A 23,168-nucleotide genomic window follows, 5' to 3' on the forward strand; every position below is an offset into this window, starting at 1 on the left:
ACGTCTCACGTTTACTCCACTTCCCGTCAGCCCCCATGGTTTTCGTCCCTTCTTTTTGATTCGCCCGTACAAAACATATCAGAATAAGTCTCTAAAATAAATACATTACACAAATATACAGTTGCAAATACATATTATACATGGTTACACATATTTACAAAGAAAGACGGTACACCGAGAGAGTTTTCAAAGCTTTAATAATAATAATATAACTTTCATCCCAAACGGTGCCTGTGACAGGGCAGTTAATGGTAGCAACACGCTAGCAACACGTTGCAACACAGTAAACAGGTCTGTTAAAAAAACATACCGTACTTGTAAAAATCACGGTAAACCGTCCTCATCTTCCTCCTTAAAACTGAAGCCATCAAAGTCGTCTTCCTCAGTGTCGGAAAGAAACGTTGTCATATAGACGTCGTCCCACGCTCCCATCCACTCCTGATTCTGTGCCCTCCTCTTCGTCACGCAGCAAAACCGGCTTTTCGGAACCCGTTGGTGATGGTGAATTTTTCGATGCAGCCCCAAGCTGACATGATCCACCTGAAGACTTGCAAAAAAGTTGCCTTTCGCATGCGGCCAGTTTTAGTGAAAGATTTCTCGCCGCTAGTCAAGCCAAGAAGTTGCAGTCTTCCTCGGCGCATATATTCCACCGGTCTAAATATTACCTTTTGTACTCGAGCGCCGCATCACTGAATAAGCCGCAGGGTTGAACGTTTGGGGAAAAAAGTAGCGGCTTATAGTCCGGAATTTACGGTATAAAGATCTAATAAATATATCAATTTTATGCAAAACCCATGTACTATTTCTACACATTTTGTGTGTTTAAGAATTGAAATTACTATGAAGAGCCACACAAGTGTGTAAAGAAAGAGAGAGAGAAGAGAGCTGATGGGAAGAATGGAAGCAAGTGAATAAGCTATTTGTTTCAGCCTCCGTGCCCTCTCTAGCTTGGTGCAATATTCTCTCATAAGGACTTCTGCCATTGTTCTACTTTCAGTAAGTGTTCTCGTCCACAACGAGCCTGATCATGCAGGGACTCGGGAAGACCGACCGTGGAGACCAAGGCAGGGACTTGGACCTGACGTCCCAGAGATCCACCATGCCAGTTGGCGGTCCCCTTCAGGTTAGTAACTCGCTTGCCACTCGTGATGCGACTGAGTCACTGAGGCTTTCTCGCCGAGTTGCGGTATGTCCGGCCTACGTGATAGCTGAAGATCACAGGGGCTTCCAGGCGGCTCTTGCAAAAGCCAGAGGAGCACTATACGCACTATTGTGAGACAAAAACCCCACCGGCGGCATCAATCAAATATCAATTAGGGTCCAGGTGCCAATGCTAATAATACAGCTACACACTAAAGAGGGTCAAGGGTGGGCCGCTTTGTCAGCTGTTGACTAGCTGTCTTTTATTTCGAACCATTAGAATGTCTGGGAACTGTTTGTAGAAGAATTTTGGTCCAGAAAAACTTGCCTATGTAACAGAGTTGAAATTTGATTGTTTTGAATGTTTTTTTGAATTCTCACAAAATCTGTGTTTTTGTTGTATTACTGGTAATATTCCGGTACCTCATTCAGTTGTTAAGTCATGGGCGTCTGCGACTGTCTTTTTTCGTTTGGCACTTTATGGGCTTCAGCGCTTGCCGTAGCTTAAGTGAATTTGTAAGCACTGAAGGTAAGATGTGCCCAATATCAGTTGGATAAAAAATGCATATTTTGCTAGACATATGAGCTGCTTTCGCAAATTATTTTTGTATATAAAGATATATAAGTTGTGCTAAATGATGTATATTAAAAAAAAGCACTAAATAAGAAGTAAAGCAATACAGCTTGAAACGATGATGCAACGTGTTTTGATGCAAACACGCCACGAGGTGCGGCCTGTTGAGTGATGACCCGTTTTTTTGTATCTTTAATATTTCAGATAATTGCAGTCGTGAACAGATGCCCCTGACTTTTGTATTGTTTTGTTTACTGAATGCAGGTACGTGGGAAAGTTATGTTCATTGTTATTATGGAAGTTTCATTATTAATGTGCTCGCATGTTGTCTGCTTGCCGTAGCTTAAGTGAATTTGGAAGCGCTGAAGATAATTGCAGTCGTGAACAGATGCCCCTGACTTTTGTATTGTTTTGTTTACTGAATGCAGGCAATAAACCCAGAGACTGTGAAACTTTGTGTCGTGCATGAAAGAGGGTCGCTACACCTACAACTATCAAACTATAAAAACAACATACTCCACTTAGTTGGTTAAGTCTTAAATTTGGTAATCATGAAAATTGACATGAAAAGACATTGTAACTTTAGAACTGTAAGACTTGACTGGTGTGTCCTATTTAATCCATTACAAAACATATCTAGTTAGGACTATTTATAGTAATAATCAATGTTCCCTCTAATTTTCCACGGGTCTGAGCGTTCACACAAAGTCGGTGAGCAACGCTTGAAACAACAGTGAGCAACCATAATCCCAAGTGTGGCAAGATAATTAATGATCAAACATGTCCAAAACTTGACATCAAGTTACATTTGGCTGAGTTTCCGGCAATGCAAAATTATTTTTCACTTTTGAATGAATTGACTCATGTACTATTGCAAAGGTTGTACGGCCTACAAACGTTGTTTGTTCTTACAATTCTTTCACAAGATATCCATTTCTTTTTATTTCCTGATACATTTTGTCGCATAATATTAACATTTTTGGGGGCTTATTTAGTCGGTTGTAAGATACAGAACTGTACTTAATCACATTTTTAGTGGAAGTACAATGTTGGCAACAAGATTCACTTGATATCATTGGAAATTATTTGAATGCAACACAAACTTTTTCTTCTTTTATCCGTGTTTTTTTCTACTTTTTTGTTACTTTTTTCTTTTTGTTCTCTATTTACTTTTTTCCTACATTTCTTTCTTTTCTTTTATCTGGCTTTTTTTTCTAAATGTTTCCTTCTTTTTTTCTCTTCCTTTTGATTCTTTTTTTCTCAGCTTTTCAATACTTTTTCATTTTAGTATTTTTTTCTTTTTTGTTCTATTCCCCCCTTCCTTTAAGTCATGGTCTGCATAATTTTACATAATATTTGGTCATGTTGGGATTTAAGAAGCAAAAACAACCTGAAGAGCCGTTTAGGACCCGAAAGAGTGAGCCGAGCCGAAGAAGCCTGTTCTCTACTAACTTTACTCAACTTCGTTCTACTTCAACTCGACTTGAAAATACCACATTTAGGACACAACTTCAGGGGAATCCGTGTATTACCTTTATGCACTGTAACTTTGAATTAAGTCGCTTCTTAATTAGTAATTTTGAGCCCTCATTTTTATGCGCTGGCTAGATTTTCTTGTGCGCTGAGAATCTGCGAGCAGTGCGCAATTGCGTACTCGCGCAGCTTAGAGGGAACGCTGGTAATAATAATGAGATAAAAACACAAATTTCGCACAAGGACATTTTTATTTCTATGTTTCTGTGCGGAGTTTGTATGTTCTCCCCGTGCTTGCGTGGGTTTCCTCCGGGCACTCCGGTTTCCTCCCACATTCCAAAGACATGCATTTCAGGTGAATTGGCCGGTCCAAATTGTCCCTAGGTGTGAATGAGCGAATGAGTTGTCTGTCCCTGTGTGCCCTGCGATTGGCTGGCAACCAGTTCAGGGTGTCCCCTGCCCACTGCCCGATGATTGCTGGGATGGGCTCCAGCCCCCCCGCGACCCTACTGAGGATAAGCGGTACGGCTAATGAGATGAGATATTTCATTTGTATATACTTGTATAATTGGTATCGATACAAATTTTATACACAGTACACAGTGTTTAAAGGAGATACAGAAGAAGATTGGATTCAGGTGCTTGGAGTGGTTGCTGGTCGTAAGCTGCAGTACCCAATTTGGCCGCCAGAGGGTGTAAGAGACCCCAAAAAAGCAGTTCACACAAAAGCATGATGTTTATAGGTTTTGTTGGTGTTTATAGGGGTGCCTTGAAATGAAACCTAGCTATAGCCATTTGAAGAGGCCTTAAATGGGCAGTGTGTCATATTTAGTGCCGCCTAGTGGTATAAAACACTTTCATTTAGTAAAAAAACAAAAACAAAACAACAAACACTGAAATGAATTGTTGGTTGATTGGGTGGTTGGTTGGTTGGTTGGTTGGTTGGTTGGTTGGTTGGTTTGTTCCCTTAACAACTAGGGTTGTAGAGCAGCATTTCCTGTGGTGTGTCTTGGGAAAGTACAGCCTGGTGGTGCCCATCCCTCTCCAGGCCAACATATGTACAAGGCAAAAATACAGGAACTATGTAAAAATGTATTTCTTTTATTCTGTAGAATCCCCACTTTGGTCCCCGCCATGTTTGTCTGGTCCCAACCACCACGTTGTGCACCCTCGCACTCGTTGGCACCTGACTCACAGTGCCACCTTGTGGTCAAATAGTACACACTGTCGCTTCACAACCGTGTACATTTTCATGAAAATCGGTTTCGCTACACAGACGCACACACAAATTGGGATTAATAAAGTAGTTTAAATTCGATTTAGCTAGGTTTATTTTATAAACTCTACAGTTTAGACCACCGGTGTCAAACAGGCGGCCCGCGGGCCAGATCAGGCCCGCTAAGGGATTGAATCCGGCCCGCGAGACAACACTCAGAGAAGCGCAAGAGAAAAACGAGCTTCAGGTTGAAATATGTCCACTTGATGTTGCCAGAGCCAGGTGCCTCTCACAAAGACACTGTACATGAATTTATTTCTCTCTCTCTCTCTCTCTCTTTTCCACCCCTTTTCTCCCACTCTCTGTCTCTGTGTTCACTCTCTGTGTCTCTCTTTTTCTCTTCCTTTGTCTCTTTCTCTCTCTGTGTCTTTTTAACTTTTTTTGCTCTAACTTCCTTTTTTCCTTTTCTCTCTTTTCTCTTTCTCTCTTCCTACCCTTTGCCCTTTCTTTTCTCTCCTTCCGTCTTTCTATTTCTCTTTGGATTTCTTTCTTTATCTCCCTTTCTTCCCCCCTCTCTCACGACTTCTCTTTTTATCTCTTTTCTTTTTCCCTCGCTCTCTTTTTTTGTCCTGCCCTCTCTCCTTTTCCCTCCCTCTTTCTCTTATTTCTTTATCTTTATCTTTATTTCTTTTTCTTTCTCTGTAATCTACTAGTGCGGCCCCCGACAGAATGTTTGTTTTATCGTGTGGCCCCCGAGTTAAATTGAGTTTGACACCCCTGGTTTAAACCATTAAGTACATCTACGCACTTTCTCTCAGGTAATCAAAGTCACTATTGTGTATCAGCATTGCTTTTTCCCATCATGCAACGGGTAAATCAGTTAAAAGTACATTTCGTAACAGACCGAACAAAGTGTTACTCAAAAGCGAGAGTTATGATTGAGATGACAAAAATCATAAATGGAATAAGAATGAGTAGATTCTTATCGTTGAATTCAAATATGTATATTGTCATGATTACTGATGTGATGCACCTGTGCCCGCTCCTTTGGCACCAACTGCCTCAGACTCTGATTGGCTCCCTGTCCCTATTTAAACCCACTCCTTTCTGTCACCTGTTGTCAGTCCGTCTGCGAACCTCAGTGTACTCCAGGCAAGCTTTTTTGACCCTGACTCCTACCCGTTTTTGCTCCCGTCTGTTTCCGGGCTTGGACCCGTTTTTTGATCCTGACCACGTCCACTCTCCTCTCCTGGCTTTTGACTCGTTTCTGATACCGACCTCGTCATTTGCTCATCTGCCCCGGCTACTGACCCGTTTTTTCAGTTCCCGACACCGCCATCGCTCGCCACGGAAGTCTTACTTCCGCGTTCAGAGCGACCTGCTTCCCGCGACCAGCGATCACCGGATCGTGGGTGCAACCAGTGTTCCCTCTAAGCTGCGCGCGTGCGCAATCGCCCACTGCCAGCACATTCTCAGCGCACAATAAAAGTGTGTTTTATGGAAGGACAAGTTACTTAGCAGGGTTGGGTAGGGTTACTTTAACTGGATTACTTTCAATTACTTTTGGATTACTCCAATACCAAATATGCTAATAAAAGACAAAAGAAAATCTATCCAGCGCAATGTTTCCTCGAAGCTGCGTGTGTGAGTTTTTAGAGTTTTTTGAGAACTGGCTTCTTCGGCTCGGCTCACTAAAAGAAACCGGCTCTTTCGGGTCCTAAACGGCTCTTTGGGTTGTTTTTGCTTCTTTCATCCCCATATGACCAAATCTCTCTCATCTCATTAGCTGCACCGCTTATCCTCAGTAGGGTCGCGGGGGTGCTGGAGCCCATCCCAGCAATCATCGGGCAGTGGGCAGGGGACACCCTGAACTGGTTGCCAGCCAATCGCAGGGCACACAGGGACAGACAACTCGCTCATTCACACCTAGGGACAATTTGGACCGGCCAATCCCCCTGAAATGCATGTCTTTGGAATGTGGGAGGAAACCGGAGTGCCCGGAGAAAACCCACGCAAGCACGGGGAGAACATACAAACTCCGCACAGTAAGTCTCGTAGCTGGATTTGAACCCACACAGGAGGTTCCCGAGACCTTAGAACTGTGCCGCACACGCGCTAACCACTGCGCCGCCGTGCTGCCCATATGACCAAATATTATGTAAAATTATGCCCAAAATGACTTAATGGAAGGGGAATAGAACAAAACAAAACAAATACCAAAATGAAAAAGTAGTGAAAAGCTGAGAAAAAAAGAAACAAAGGAAGAGAAAAAGGAGGAAAAATTCAGAAAAAAAGACAGAAAAAAAGAAAATAAATAAACAAAGGAAAAAAAGTAAATAGAAAACAAAAAGAAAAAATTAACAGCTAGGAAAAAATGAACACAATGAGATTTTTTAAAAGGAATGAAAAAAAAATAGAAAAAAAACAGGGGGAAAAAAAGAAAAAATTTGTGATGCATTCAAATAAATTCCAATTATACCAAGTCAATCTTGATGCCAACATTGTACTTCCACTTAAAAAATGTGATTAAATACAGTTCTGTATCGTACTACTAATGATTTAGTTGCCACACTTGGGATTGCCGTTGCTCACTGTTGTTTCAAGCGGTGCTCACCGACTTTGTGTGAACGCTCAGACCCGTGGAAAATTAGAGGGAACATTGGGTGCAACCCTTCCCTTTCTTCCAATAAAACTGAGAGAAACGTAACGCAAGTGGGTCCTGTCTCCGTTCGGGTCCTGACATATACAAACATAAACAATATCTTGCAGGCTCGTATCATTTCTGCAGATTTCCTCAAAATTACTCTAATCTAGCATTGACTACATCGTGGTAGTAGGATTGCCTAGTATTAACTGTAAATGAAATGTAATATCACAATCAGCTATCATCTGGATGCCAGATGTAGTTGTAGCTTGTGAATTGAAAAGGTCCATCACCCTCCATTTAGCAGCCATGAATGCTGGCACTGTTCATTCATCCTGTTTTTTTTTTACATTGAGTTTATTGCTTTCTATTCTCTAGCGTCTTACACAGCCTGGTACGGTACCTTAGAATGTAAAGTTTTTTTAAAAATGTATTATGCATTTTGCATACAAGGGCAAATATCAGAACACACCCTATGGTGTGTATAGCTGATATTAACAAGAAATTGACATTATTTCCTCAAAATCATTACAAATGAAAGGGATCCGATCAATTGCGGTTTTCATTTTGGCACAGACGTGTGGCGAATCTATTTCTAAGGTGTGAGGGCTTAGCACCTTTTGCCTACTTTCTATGTATAGTGCGACAGAAATCATGCCTTGCGCACTGACGCAGAATAGCGCTAGGGAATTAAGCGTCCTTTTCAATAAAGACAGCTAGGTTTCATAATAAAAGTGTGTTTTATGGAAGGACAAGTTACTTAGCAGGGTTGGGTAGGGTTACTTTAACTGGATTTCTTTCAATTACTTTTGGATTACTCCAATACCAAATATGCTAATAAAAGACAAAAGAAACTAAATATGAATAAAATGATGACTCACAACACGTGGTAAGCTTTGTCTCCTGGCTTTGATCTCTTTGATCTCCCTCAAAACTAACATAAAATGCGACAGAAACAAAATGAAAATAAATCCAAACAGCTTGCCAACATCATTTTTGCCGTTCCATGTATTCCGTTACTCCCCAAGCCTGCACAAAATTTAGTCATTTTATTCATATTTAGTTTCTTTTGTCTTTTATTAGCATATTTGGTATTGGAGTAATCCAAAAGTATTGAAAGTAATCAAGTTAAAGTAACCTTACCCAACCCTGTTACTTAGTTACACAAACTATTGGAATCCTGCATCAAAAATCGGTCCTTTGTGATAATATTGCACTGATTTTCTTTGAAATTCTAAACAAATCAAAATGATCTACAGAACAAGGGGAGAAAAACAGTTTTTTGGAAAATAAATCGGTCTATTTACATAACAGCGCTCAAAATAAGCAGTTTTCATTGTTGAATTACCGTAATTTCAGTCACTGGTATTTTTAAAGTTTTATTTTCATTTTTTTTTAGAAAGCTCTACTGGTTACAAGTCATCTACTTGTGTGGTCCTTTCACACCACAGCAACTAGCTAGTTTTAGATAGTGCTCAGATTAATAAATACAATTTTGAAGTCTCTTCCAATACTGTCTATCATATACTGTCAAATTTGGGTGAATACAAACAAGCTATGCTAATTCTACATCAATTCTGTGCTAGATAGATAGATAGATAGATAGATAGATATTTTTTAATGCAACTCTAGATCTACTGTAGTTTTAATTCCATGTGCCTTATAGTCCAGTGCGCCATTTATCTGAAAAATATATCTCAATCACAAAATCTAGGGGTGTACCTTATGAACGGGGGCACCTTATAGTTTGGAATACTGTACATTGTCATTACATTTATACAAATTTACAAAAATATTTGTGTTGGATAAGTATTTCTTTAAAATTATCCTTCTTTTTCTGGGGGGAACAGTGATATGTTTATAAAGTGGAATCTGTATCTGATATAGAAGACTACTTGGTCTGGAAGAAAATGTTATTAAACATGACTTGTACCCACTAAACGGTTTCCTGGGTAGATGCATAGCTTGCTATATTTATTTCATTAATCTCCATTAGTCTTTCTTCTTTCACCTTTAAGGATGCATGGCTTTTCTTTTGTGCGTATATGTACATGTTCCCAGCCACTGTATGGCCACTGGCACATTCTGAGCATGAGTGTAAGGAACCAGCAAGAGTATGTGTTTGTACACCAGGTACACTTTGTGGAGCATGTCCCCTAGGAGTGATCACATCATCACATGGTTCAGGGTGCGGTCGTTATACAAGATATTTGAGTTTCACGGCCACTTTGTCATTTATAATAGAAGTTATATCTGTTGGATTGGCGACTCTCTTGTTGACTTGGTTGTAAAATATCCTGCTACCAGTGACGTGCAGTGAGGTTTGTGTCTAGTGAGCAGAGGTGGGTAGAGTAGTCAAATATTTTACTCAAGTAAAAGTACTGTCACTGTCAGGACCAGAACGGAAACAGGACCCAACTAAGTTACGTTTCTCACAAGTTTTAATGAAGGAAAGAGGAAGGGCTGCGCCCACGATCCGGCGTTCGCTAGGCGCGGGAAGCAAGTCGCTCCCGTACTCAGTTTGTGATCCGTAGCGAGCGATGGCGGTGTCAAGGACGGAAAAACAGGTTGATAGCAGGGATAGGAGAGAAAAAATGTGGTCGGGGTCAGAAACGGGTCATAAGCTGGGACAGGAGAGCAGACGTGGTCGGGATCAAAAATGGGTCGTAAGTCGGGACGGGAGAGCAGAGGTGGTCAGAATCAAAACGGGTCGAAGCTGGGGGGACAGAAGGGTGCAAAAATCAGGTGGGAGTCAGGGTCGAAAAAAGGCTTGCCTAGTGTTAACTTGGGTTTGCAGACGGACAGACAAAAGGGATAGATAGGAGTGGGTTTAAATAGGGACAGGGAGCCAATCAGATTCCGAGGCGGTCGGTGCCATGGGAGCGGGCACAGGTGAGTCACATTGGTATGGGATTTATTGAGTAACGAAGTAACGACTTCAATGTTGCCTAATGTAGTGGGGTAAAAGTACATTTTTTTCTTTACAAATGTAGTAAAAGTAAAAGTATAGGGATTTTAAAATTACTCCTAGAAGTACAAAATTTCCCAAAACTTACTCATGTCAGAACCAGGACAAATGGTAGACCCAATCGCATAACGGTTCACACGAAAGTTTATTGGGATATCGAGGAAACAAACGCCATCGATACGGTGCTCGCTGGACAGAGGGAGAAAGCAGCTCACGGGATCGTAGCGCTATCAGAATGCGGAAGTGATTCGCCAGGATGGAAGATCAGAGAATGGTCAGGGGCAAAAACGGGTCGATAGCCGGAACAGGAGATCAGAATGTGGTCGGTGGTCAAAAATGGGTCGTTAGCTGGGGCAAACGCGAAAATCAGGAACAGACGAGTGGACACCAACGAAGACGGGACAGACGGGATCCAGAATCAAAGTGCTTGCCTTGCGTATGCAGAGGTTCGCTGACGGACTGACCAGGAGTGAATGAGAGCACTGAGTTTAAACAAGGCGGAAGCCAATCGGGCGGGGCCAAGTGAGGGCAATGGGCAACTGTGACAACTCAAGTAAATGTAACAGAGTAAATGTACTCCATTACTACCCACCTCTGCTAGTGATAAATTTCCCCCTTCTTATTGATCTTGTATTCTGTGAGATTATTAAGATAGTTCACTGAGAATGTTGTCACTATCACATGAGTTTTCTAGCTATACAGACGTTCCCCTACTTACGGCCATTCAACTTACGAAAAACGGTAGCTACGAACATTTTTTTCGGGATGTGGAAAAATATCCGGACATTGCTGTGAGTTAGATTTTGTAGTGTGTGCACCTTCTTCCGAGTAGAGGACAGTACTGTGGCGCTTCTTTCCGCCGTGAGGAATATCAAATTCTAACCCCCGCTACTTGTCATATTGATACACAGGGTTGGGTAGGGTTACTTTAACTGGGTTACTTTCAATTACTTTTGCATTACTCCAATAGCACATATGCTAATAAAAGACAAAAGAAACTAAATATGAATAAAATGATGACTCACAACACGTGGTAAGCTTTCTCTCCTGGCTTTGATCTCTTTGATCTCCGGCAAAACTAACATAAAATGCGACAGAAACAAAATGAAAAAAAATCCAAACAGCTTGCCAACATCACTTTTGCCGTTCCGTGTGTTCCATTACTCCCCAAGCCTGCACAAAATTTTGTCATTTTATTCATATTTAGTTTCTTTTGTCTTTGATTAGCATATTTGGTATTGGAGTAATCCAAAAGTAATTGAAAGTAATCAAGTTAAAGTAACCCTACCCAACCCTGTAATGATACACCCTTTATTGGTTATAAGATGACATCAAGAAACTGTTTTCTGTTTATTTAATAGACAGTTATGCTCCGTGTACGTACACACAAAGCGCTAACAACGAACACTTAATCAAAATGTTGGCATTTTTGCGAGTTTCCCTTTCTCAAGTCATAAATTGTCTCGGCAACCCCCCTGCAAAACTCCACGTCCGTGACGTCACTTTATTGTCAATTGTAAATTTTAATCCATTTAAGTGTACCCAATAAAGTGTCCAACAAGTCGTGTGTTTACTCTAAGGCCTGAAATAATTATTGTTGGATTTGCTTTTTGTGCTAACCTTCCACCCGGCCTTTTTCTATCAGTGCAGTGTTTTCTTTTCATTTCTGGAGGGGAAATGACTGCAAAATCAGGTTGAATCCCGAAAAGCCTAATTGGAAAAGAGCCCAGCCGACTTCTTTGGGAGTGTAAGCGTAAAAAACACTGTCATCACTTGACCAAATATGAGTGGTCGTTAGATTTTAAAAGAAAGTTTTTCGGGATAAGGAATTCTAAAACTGGACCCATCTGTTACTCGGAACAATTAAATGCAACTTTCAGCGTTTATTTGCAGTGTTGAGAATAACGGCGTTACGTGACGATGTCATTTTTTTAGTAACGAGGTAATTTAACCAACTACTTCTTCCAGCGGTACAACACCGTTACCGTTACTTATAGTCAAAAGTGTTGCGTTACTGCAGAACGCCAACAGTGGCGTTTCTCCGCATACCTGACACTGTTTGTTCCGAGTTCGTTATGTCACATATTTTGGGATTATGTAATCATTCAAAATAGCGACTACCACATAGTTTGATAGCTGTAACGAATACAGTGTGGAGATTTTTCTAGGTTTAATATTGAAAATCTTTAGGATTGAAAATGAATTATTCTTTACTGTAATCAGTTAACAAATTTGCCTACAGGTGTTGAAGCTTTTTTATTTTTCCTGAAGGATGCTAGAAACTCCTACACAGATAACTGTTTTTTAGTTTTGTTATTGGAGTTCTTATATAAATTACTAAACCCCCAAAAATATAATCAATGAACTAGGCCGATTGAAAAAGGACACACAATTTATCAACACAGAGAATCAATGATGAGGGGAAAAAAAGGCAGCAGAGGGTTGGACCGCCAGAGATTATGGGAGTGTTCGACCGCTGAAAGTCTGGAAGTGTCATGATTGCCGAAGTGAAGACACTTGTGGCAATCGTTTGGCGCGCCGGAGCGCACTCTCTGATTGGCTGACGTTCTCTTCTTAAGCGGTGCATTAAGCCTGCAATGGGTCAGGCAGGAAAGAAAGAGAGCGAGTTATTGATCAGCTACTCTTTTCACATGGACCAGTAACGCTTGATCAGATCAGATCAGGCCTCTTTGGGCGTGGTCTCAGATATCTGATACCGCCAGTCTCCTGGAGTGCCGCGTCCAATCTCTTTCCCTACAATGTCAACACGTTGCTATCAATGACAATGAAGACTCCTCGATTCTATTCTATTCTATTCATTAAGACTGAAGTCCAATCAGAATTGTTCTCTGACTTCATATCACTAATTACTTGTTTAGAAAACTCATACAACCATATTTTAGATATGGCGATGATTATCCTTGGACAGACATATGGCCACAAATCACACCGAGGTACGTAAAAGTTGAGAATACTGTACTGCACTATACTTTCACATTTAGAGTTATAACATTGCACACAACCACATCTCGCAGAGTACATTTCCCAAGTTATTAGTTCCCTTAAACCCCCTCTGCAAACATATATGCACAGCATATTTATAAAACAAGCCCCCAAAACTTCGGAGCCTTTCAGCCTCTCTCATTTAGAAAGATTCATATGTCCCTTGACCTCCTCAACCAGAGTAAACAAATACGGTCCCACACAGACTCATGAAGAAAAACAAGAAGAGGTAATGTATTTAGTCTGTATGGGCAACGCACGCTGACCAAACTGGGTCATTCCTGGAATCTGAGTGGAAATTAGTCGAAGTACACTGCGAACGAACAAGAGAGACATGTCCTCACTGCATGTGCTCTCTGTTTGATCTCATCTAAATGCAGAATGATGTTATCTTGTTTAGGCCAATTTAGTCTGTCAAAGAGAATGTTAATGGAAGTTGCAAGGACGATAAACTTAAATGATTAGTGTGATATACAGCTACTGCGGTACATACTTGCACCATAAACAGGGAGTAGGGCCTGGCAATAATCAAACTAATTTGATAGATTCGTGGTTTTTAAAAATGAGAATTGGAAAATTTGTCATTATTACTGATGTGACTTAGCTGTGCCCGCTCCTTTGGCGCCAACTGCCTCGGACTCTGATTGGCTCCCTGTCCCTATTTGAACGCACTCCTGTCCGTCCCCTTTTTTCAGACCTCAGTTAACGCTAGGCAAGCTTTTTCGACCCTGACTCCCACCTGTCCCGTTTTTGTTCCCATCTGTCTCCGGCTGTGACCCGTTTTGATTCTGACCACGTTTGCTCTCCCATCAAGGGTTACGATCTATTTTTTTCCCAGAATAAGTCTACTTACAACCCGTTTCTGACCCGGACCACGTTTTGCTTTCCTGTCCTGGCTATCGACCTGTTTTCCATTCTTGACAAAGCCATCGCTCACTACGGAAGATCCTCTTCCATGTTGGGATCACAGACTTAGTACGAGAGCGACTTGCTTCCCGCACCAAGCAAACGCCGGATCGAGGGTCCTTTAATAAAACTTGTGAGAAACGTAATGCAATTGGGTCCTGTTTCCGTTCTGGTCCTGACAAAATTTACTGAAGAGTGAATTTGATGGTAGGAGATCAATTCAGATTACTTGAAGCTGGTGCTAATTATTAACTCATTCAATGCCAGACGTTTGTCTCAAATGGCAAGTGCGGGTGCCAGAATTTTTTTTGCCATTTTGAATCAGTTTTAAAGGCCTAAAGAAAATTTAGCTCTTTATAGGAAATATCAAAGAAAGCTTCAACTCTCGTCTTTCATTAAAAAAACACTATGTTTCTAGCTTTTACCATTGTTTATGTCAGGACCAGAATGGAAACAGGACCCATGTGACGTTTACCACAAGTTTTATTGAAAGAGGGGGAAGGGCTGCGTCCATGACGCGGTGTTCGCTGGGCCCGGGATGCAAGTCGCTCTCGTACTCGGATTATGATCTGAACACGGAAGTGGATCTTCCGTAGCGAGCGATGGCGGTGTAAGTGGCAGAAAACTGGTCGGTAGCCGGAACTGGGAGAGCAAGACGTGGTCGGGGTCAGGAACGAGTTGTAAGCCGGGACGGGAGTGCAGACGTGGTTGGGATCAAAAACGGGTCGTATGTAGGGACGGGAGAGCAGACGTGGTCAGAATCAAAACAGGTCGTAGCCATAGACAAACAGGAGCAAAAAACGGGACAGGCGTGAGTCAGGGTAAAAAAAGGCTTGCCTAGTAAACACGGAGATTCGCAGACTGACTGACAACAGGGGATTGACAGGACTGGGTTCAAATACTGACAGGGAGCCAATCAGAACCCGCGGCAGTTGGCGCCAAATGAGCAGGCACAGCTGAGTAACATCAGTAATCATGACAGTTTAGTAAACAAAATTTTCTTGAAAATATCCGTTTCCCCAAAAACTACTGAGAAAAATGACTTTTTATTTGCAATTCTGACTGCGCAAGATACAAAATTTCCTGCACGTCACTTATGTGTTGGCTATGAAACACCCCAAAAGAGAAAGTTGCTAAAGTGTCTTTAAAAAAAACCTGTTCATTCACCACACCTCCACCTTGGGGGCACTAAAGCATAAAGCATCGCGTGAGACTGCTAATTATAATGGATGCATAGACGCACGCTTTATTCAGAAATTGGCTTTGCGTCTATCCATGTAGCAGTGATGATGTGCAATCATGTTTTCTTTGAATACTGTAGCGTGACTTGGAATCGACATTTCTCTACAATTACTTTGATTTATGTTCTTTACAGAACAATTATTCTCTTTTTCTGGAAAACCTTGTCCAATACATTTGGGTAGTTTTCAAAAGTAAGGTGCGACATTAAAGAGTATAGCATGTATACAAATTTCACATGTCAGTTTCACATGCACTGGGATTCTTTTTTTAACCATTTTTTTAGAATTGCTATGTGAATTCCTTTATTGGAGATATTGGTTTGTTATTGGATCAAGTATGAGAGGCCGTTTGAGAAGTAAACCATACTTGCTCTCACATTTAACATCACATGCACAACTATGCTCTCAGGCACAGTCATACCCATGCAGAAAAAACTAATATACTGTACTCTCTGATACACACTTCTATCATACTCACACTATTATACCCTCTTACGCATACTATTATACCCTCATACACACTACTATGCTTTCACTCACATACTATGATACTGTCATAGTATAACTTATGCTAACCATGGAGATGCACACTGGTCTGTGTGTATATGTTGTACAGTTCCCAGTATAGTAGTATGTGTGAAACAGTATACGAGTATGTGTAAGAGATTACAGTAATATATGTGAGAGAGTATAGGTAGTAGGTGTGTTATTGCATAGTAGTGTGTGTATGAAAGTATAGTAATACAGACACTCCCCTACTTACGACCATTCGACTTACGAAAAACGGTAGATACGAACATTGTTTTCGGGATGTCGAAAAATATCCGGACATTACTGTAAGTTAGATTTTGTACTGCGTGCACCTTTTTCCGAGTACAGGACATTGCTGTAGTGCTTCTTTCCGCTGATACCTGCGTGTGGTGGCACTATGAGAAGTAACCTAATATCCACCACGAAGGAGAAATCCGGCATTTACGTCCTAATTCATGTGTAAACAAACTGCACTATATCTCTAGCGCGCTTAGAACTTTGACATTTTTACTGTTGAATATCTCGTGCATCCATTCGATATGGTTGGTGTAAAGTGTAAAGCAGAGGCGAGCCGTTTCTTTTGAAGCGAAAGTGAAATAAGAAAGCTTGATGGGGTTGAGAACATGGTTGGGTCGCTTTTTTTGTCCATTTTTTTTATCATGGAGGAGGAAGTCCACCTAACTCTTCCAAAACTAAGTTAAACTTAACTTTATTTATCTTTATAGTCAAGTCAAGTAATCTTTATTTGTTTAGAACTTAATCACAAGGAGTCTCAAAGGGCTTTACAGACACAGAATGTCAATGCCTAATGTGTAGCTTTGTTTTTCAGTAATATGCTTCATCATTCAGCCTGCTTTGTAACGTTATAGAGCATTTTAATTTACTAAACGTTTATTTTTTAGTTTCAAAACAATACAGGTTACTTATACAACCCTTAAACATACTCAAGCACTGAAGCAACTTACGAACAATTTCAGCTTATGAACGATTGTTGTTCGTAAGTAGGGCAGCGTCTGTATGTAGTAGAGAGAGTATATTAGTTTGTATGAAAGTATAGTAGTATGTGTGTGAGAGTAAAGTAGAGTATAGTAGTTTGCATGAGACAGCATAGTAGTGTTTGTGCATGGTGTATGACTGTATCTGAATGAGAGTATAGTTGTGCATGTGTGAAAGTATGGTGTTAAATGTGAGAGCAGGTATCATTTACTTCTCAAAGGGCCTCTCATAAACAAGGTTTGATAACAATTGTTTTCTCCAAGTTCATTTACGGAAGTACAAGGAATTCTAGCCATCGTGCTGACAAAAGGCGTGCTTGAAATCCATGCGTCTGCTCTACAAACATTCCCCGGTCGCAGTAAAAACTTCCAGCAAACGTTTGACAATGACTAGTACATTTTTACAGGGGTGCAAATCATGCCGCAGGGGACGCTGGGATTTCTGTCAAACATGCTTTTGTGGCCAAACCATGAGTAACTCCGATAAGCGTGCTGCCTGATTTGCTGTCAAGCGTACACTTAGAGGTAATAAAGATATACTTAGACTTATTTAATACAGGAATGTTAAGCAGGATACTAAATGTGTACTTTTTACGAAGTCATTAAATATATTGAATTACATGCGTGGAGTCATATAAAACTGCATAGATAGTATGCACGGACATTTTGGGATGTCACAAATTCACGCCGTTCGTTTGGGAGAGACACAATCTCGGCATGTAGCCTAGCTACTTTTTGTTTACTAGGAGTGGGCAATACTGTTGTTTCCTTTATTAATCCGATCCAAATGAATACAAGGTGGTATCGATCGATAAAGATTCGATACATATACTTTTTACTTGGAAATCTCGTGATCATCAAACAATTAGATAACTCTACCTTTGAATTAGTTTATAATTACGATAAAAACAGCCCAAAAAATGTGCCTTTTTAATCAAAATAACTACTATGCAAACTCTAATAGTATAAAAATAAATATAAATATTTATATTGCAATTGTTTCAGAACAGGTCATGAGAGTCAAACAGAAACAGAAGCGATATAACTAAAATACAAACACAACAACATGGCTGCCGTCATTGCCGACGTGCAAATAATGTAAACAGTACAATCTCAAAACCTCTATCGGTATTAGAAATAAAATACTTTTACAGCAACTGTTTCAGAACAAAAGTCAAGAGTGTCTTACGAATACTGTATAACAATGTCAAAATAACAACAAATATATATATATTACATGTAAAGATATTCTCAGTTTCAGCTCCCTCAAATGTTACATTTATAAAAATTACTTTAGAGGCTCAAAGTCGAAGCTAAGAACTAAGACCAACTTAGCTAAGAGTCCAGAAAACAATGTTCAAATATAGTTTGATACGATGCACACAATTTAAAATGTCAATAACTGATTTGCATTGACATTTTTTAACTAAGTAAGCACGATACTACAAAGATGTGGTACCGCTGACACGTTGTTAGTATTAGGCATTTTGTATACAGGTTAATTTTCATTAAGTTCAATACTTTATCTAGATTGAGGTTTTGTTCTAAAGTGTTTTCGTACATCAAAGTAGCAAGGGAAGCTACTGTTGTCAAGGTTAAAACTTGAGATTGTATTAAGGTAAAGAATGAACACCCTGTGAGTCAGAGATTAGGTTTTTAATAACCCATCCATCAGAGGCGTGTCCCACCCGAGCTTTTACCAAGGTATGCTTCCAAGATTGGCTCAGGGAGGAATCACAAACTCCCAATGGCTACAGGCTCATTTATTGAATATACGGGCGTAAAACAACACATCTAATTAGCTTAGACGAGATCACATGGATACATGAAACGGATCGGATTGGTTTAAACTGAAATCACATGTTTAAATGAAGTGATTAATGCTGGTCACTAGATGGCTTGCGAGCATAATGTATGATTAGTAAGAAAAGGGAAACTTTGTTAAACAAAAGTACAGTAACTGTAAAACCTACAGAGTGTAGAAGGGAGGCAAGCTGGTGACCAGACTTCCCAGCACTAAAGTGAAGGACATCTTGATGAATAGCTATATATTTGGCTTTGTTATGATACTTTTGAGGATATAAGGCACATTCAAACTATAATTTCCCTTACAACTGTATACTAGTAAGCCAAATGCTAGGGCAAAATATCCTTTTGGAAAATTGCGACAAAGCCTTCCTGGGTAAATACACTTGAGGAATAAGGCTGTTATGGCTATAAACCCTGCAATCGCGTCTTGTCAGGTCACATGTAATTCACAGCAAAATGTGTGAAATATATTCATAATATATATCACGACCAGAACGAAATTAGGACCTAGATTTGTAACGTTAACCACAAATTATTGAGATATAGAGGAAAGGCAGCGCCCACGATCCTGGCCGCTCACAGAAACGGAATGTGTTCCGAATGCAGAAGTGGATCTCCTGGGGCACGAGATCGCAGTGTAGTAGACGGAAAAACAGGTCGATAGCCGGGACAGGAGATCAAAATGTGGTCTGGGTCAAAAAACGGGTCGTAGCCGGAGACAAACGGGAAAATCAGGAACGGACGGATGGAAAACGGATGAAAAAGCGGGACCGACGGGAGTCAGAGTCAAAATGCTTGCTTTGTAGAATCAGAGGTTCGCTGACGGACTCACAACAGGCAAGTGAAAGGACGAAGCTTAAGTAGGACGGGGAACCAATCAGGAAGCCAGCGAGCGGGCACAGGTGAAATTAATCACTCATCATGACAACACATATATATGTAAATATGTTGTATGTAGGTCCAAGCTGTAGTACGACAGTGTACCCGTGGTGCTGTGTGTTACCTAATGTTGTGGCCCACAGGAAATTAAGGCCACTTAAAAGCCAGTGGAACGCATACCTGTCATTCCGCTCAACTCATCACTTTCCTTCTAGTCAGGACATTCTTCTTACATGTGTTTCCTTTGTCCATTGTTGCCATGACAGTATGTACTGTATATGGTGAAAGCATCGATGGATGAGTGCAATTTGCCTCCCACTTGGCACATTTTCATGCACGCATATGCAATGCACATGTACAGAATGGCCAACAGGCAGATATGCCGAACGATGTTATCACAACAGAGTGTTGACGTCAGTGTATGCAAGGCACTCGATGTCCTGACAGTTGAGGAAAAGCAGGACTTTAGTGTCTGGACACTGATGTAGATATAATATTTGTTACTGCTTATATTCACTCATCATTACCGTAAATTCCGGAATACAAGCCGTTATTTTTTCTACATTTTAAACACTGCGACTTACAATACGTAGCGAGTATATTCTTCTTTATTTTGACAATGGGAATCCGACTGTTTATTTAAAACAAAGGATAGTGCGGGCCTGCAGTGGTTGATGATGCAATGTGATTTCTGCCCAGTGCCCTGAATGTGTAAAGAGAAGAAATTGAATGAGGCATGGGTAAAAGGCGGGAGGAAATATGTACAGAAAATTCACACATTTTGTCACGATTAAGACACAATCACTAATAATCAACTAGCACAGCAGTTTAAATTTGATTAAATTTGCATTAACATATGCAGGCGGGTGATAAAAACATTCCTAAAACAAAACTCAATATAGTGTACTGACTAAAATTCAGGAGCTATACATTCAGAACAGCCTGTTCACATTCTGAGCCATTCGACTGATCTTAAGCTCTCCCATCCCTTGTGCACATAACAAAATGATAAAGGACACAAAGTACTGCTACTACTAGATACAAAATGGTTTATTGTTCTATTACTTTCCTGTGCTAGACAGAATTTATGGTATATAATTTCTTCATTATTTTAGTCATAATTATGTAACTTCAGTTGTGAATATTTTCATAGTCAGGAAGTGGCCCTAGGGGCCATTGTTAGGTCTATGACCTTACTTCTTTAAATGGAACTCATAATGGAAACATCAATTTCAGCTTACGAATAGATACGTAAACAAGCACATCCCTGAGTGCCAGCACGGAAGATCACATGGTGTGAAGTCGTTCATAAATTGAATTTGTTCGTAAGTTGCTTTAGTGCTATATTTTGTATGTTTAAGGTTTATATAAGTATGTTTAAGGCTTGTATTGTCATGATTTTCCAATTGCTCTCATCTGCGCTCTCTCATTTAGCCCCAGCTGTCTCTCATTACCGAATTAGTTCTCCTCCTATTTAAACACATCACTTTCATTCACCCCCGGGTCAGTTTGTCAGCGAACCTCCGCACATGCAAGGCGAGCACTTTTTGACTCTGGCTCCCGTCTGTCCTGTCCGTCCTGTTTCCTGCTCGTCCGTCCCTGGCTTCCCGATCGTCTCCGGTTACCCGACTTGTCCCGATCCCCAACCACGCTCCGTTCTCCTGTCCCGGGCTGCCCCACTTGTTTCCATCCTCCGACCACTCTACGATCTCCTGTCGCGGCTGCCCGACTTTTTACCTTTCTCGAGGGATTCCTTCTCTTTCTGCGCAGCGAGCACCGGAATCATTGTTGTTTCCCCACGCCTGACTTCTTCGATTCCCCAATGAAGCTTTGTGTGAAACGTTACGCGTTTGGGTCTACTGCCTGTTCTGGTTCTGACATGTATAAGTAACCTGTATCGTTTTGTCCTAAAAATAGACATTTCATAAAATAATATGCTCTATAAAAGATAAATAAAGTGAAGTTTAACTTACTTCTGGAAGATGAGCTTCAAGAGTTAGGCGACTTCCTCCTCCGTGGTGGAAAGTGGCCGAAACAAAGCGATCCAACCATTTTCTCAACCGCATCAAGCTTTCTTATTCCACTTTCATTTCAAAAGAAACGGCTCGCCTCTTCTTTACACTTCACGGCAACCATATTGAAAGTCGAGATATTAAACAAAACAAATCTTGCATGATTTTTCTCAGGGCACTCCGGTTTACTTCCACCTTCCAAAAACATGCATGTCAGGTTAATTGGCCAGGCCAAATTGTCCCTAGGTGTGATTGAGCGAGTGAGTTGTCTGTCTCTGTGTTCCCTGGCAACTGGCTGGCCACCAGTTCAGGGTATTCCCCTGCCCACTGCCCGAAGATAGCTGGGATGGGCTTCAGCACCCCCGCGACCCTACTGAGGATAAGCGGTGCAGATAATAGATGGATAAAATGACTGCCATGGCAAACACAGCCAAATGATCAGCCTCCAGATTGTATGCAGTTGTGCATACTCTTATAGGATCTTTAATGGAATTCTTTTTCTTTGTAAGGCCACCATAGTACAGGAAGCAATCACGACTTCCTTCCATCTTGTGTAACAATAGTCCACGCTTTACCATAAGAGAAAAATGGCCTGACAGATTAGGAGACAAACATTGGCAATGGTTTTACCTTCCGGAGCAAAACTAACATACATTAGTTGAGTATTGATGAACATAAACGGAGTGCATTCGTGTCTTGCACAACAGTGGACAGTAACCAGAATTCTTAGACCTGGAATTTCCCAGAAAAGGTTTCACGACTTCAGGATTAGGTTTAGAAGGATATTGAGTGTTCAATGATGACATGTGGGCAATGGACTAAGTCTTATGTATGCCTTTTGGTGCAGGAAACGAATTCCAAGCCTCCCAAGCATATGCAGCCCTTCAAGCTGGTTTTTCGCACGTATTTTCTCCTTATTTGACAGCAGGTCAACAGCTGGCTTTGAGTCGCCAACTCACGGTCAAGAAGGAGTAACAAACTTGGGGCATGTGGACAAAAACATAAAACTAAAAAAAACATAGATGGAGTGATGGAAGGACATTGAATAATACGTTTTGCAAGCGAAATCAAAACTTCGCTATTGGCTATTGGAGCAACCAATCGAAATGCAGGGGAGGAGCACTTCCTGTGAGGTAACAGAGAGGGGCTCCCATGTGGTCTTGTGTATGTTTGGATGTGTGTTGCAATTTAAAGTGGAGAAACTGGCACATATCCTGTGTCAAGTTTTGTTTTCAGTGCAAGTGTGTGTGTCTGTTTGTGTAGTCAGCATGGCTAGGGCTGTGATTTTGGGCCTGTGTTAGCACTTTGCTGCTTTTTAAGGATGTGCGGCTTTTATGAGGACTCTGGATTTCTAGGAAGAATGTAGTGTATAAACACACACACTGGGCAAACTAGTACAGATATTTTCCACTCTGAAGCAGCCACCTGACTCCTTCTTAGCTGCTGGAGTGACAAAACATCTGAAGATATTGAACAGGGGATCAAATAACCAACAATTGTCGATTCATTTTCCCAATATTTTCATTTTAAAGGGATAGTGTGTATTATTTAGCGCAGTGGTTCTCAACTGGTCTGACTTCAGGACCCACCATTCTACCCGTCAGGACCCGAACAGAGACAGGACGCACTCGCATAATGTTTCTCACAGTTTTATTGGGAAGAAGGGAAAGGAGTGCACACACGATCCGGAGATCGCTGGTCGCTGGGAGTAGGTTGCTCAGACGTGGAAGTGGGACTTCCATGGCGAGCGATGGCGCGGTCGGGAACGAAAAAAAAC

The 23,168-nt window shown here is 41.0% G+C and overlaps 1 protein-coding gene across 4 annotated transcripts in view; it reads left to right on the top strand.

Moving 5' to 3' along the window:
• The first annotated feature begins 865 nt into the window (after positions 1-865).
• LOC148356405 (ninjurin-2-like) overlaps positions 866-23,168 on the top strand; it is a 46,817-nt gene continuing 24,514 nt past the window's right edge. For 3 of the 4 annotated variants that reach the window (XM_088348284.1, XM_088348283.1, XM_088348285.1), the window contains exon 1: positions 943-1,123. In XM_088348284.1, the coding sequence (XP_088204410.1) occupies positions 1,028-1,123 (96 nt within the window). In that variant the 5' untranslated portion in view covers positions 943-1,027. Of the gene's footprint in view, positions 908-942; positions 1,124-23,168 lie in introns of those variants that run through there. The other variant, XM_088348282.1, reaches the window with a different exon arrangement.

This window comes from Urocampus carinirostris, chromosome 11 (assembly GCF_059441175.1).
Source record: "Urocampus carinirostris isolate Australia breed hairy pipefish chromosome 11, RoL_Ucar_1.0, whole genome shotgun sequence".
NCBI lineage: Eukaryota > Metazoa > Chordata > Actinopteri > Syngnathiformes > Syngnathidae > Urocampus > Urocampus carinirostris.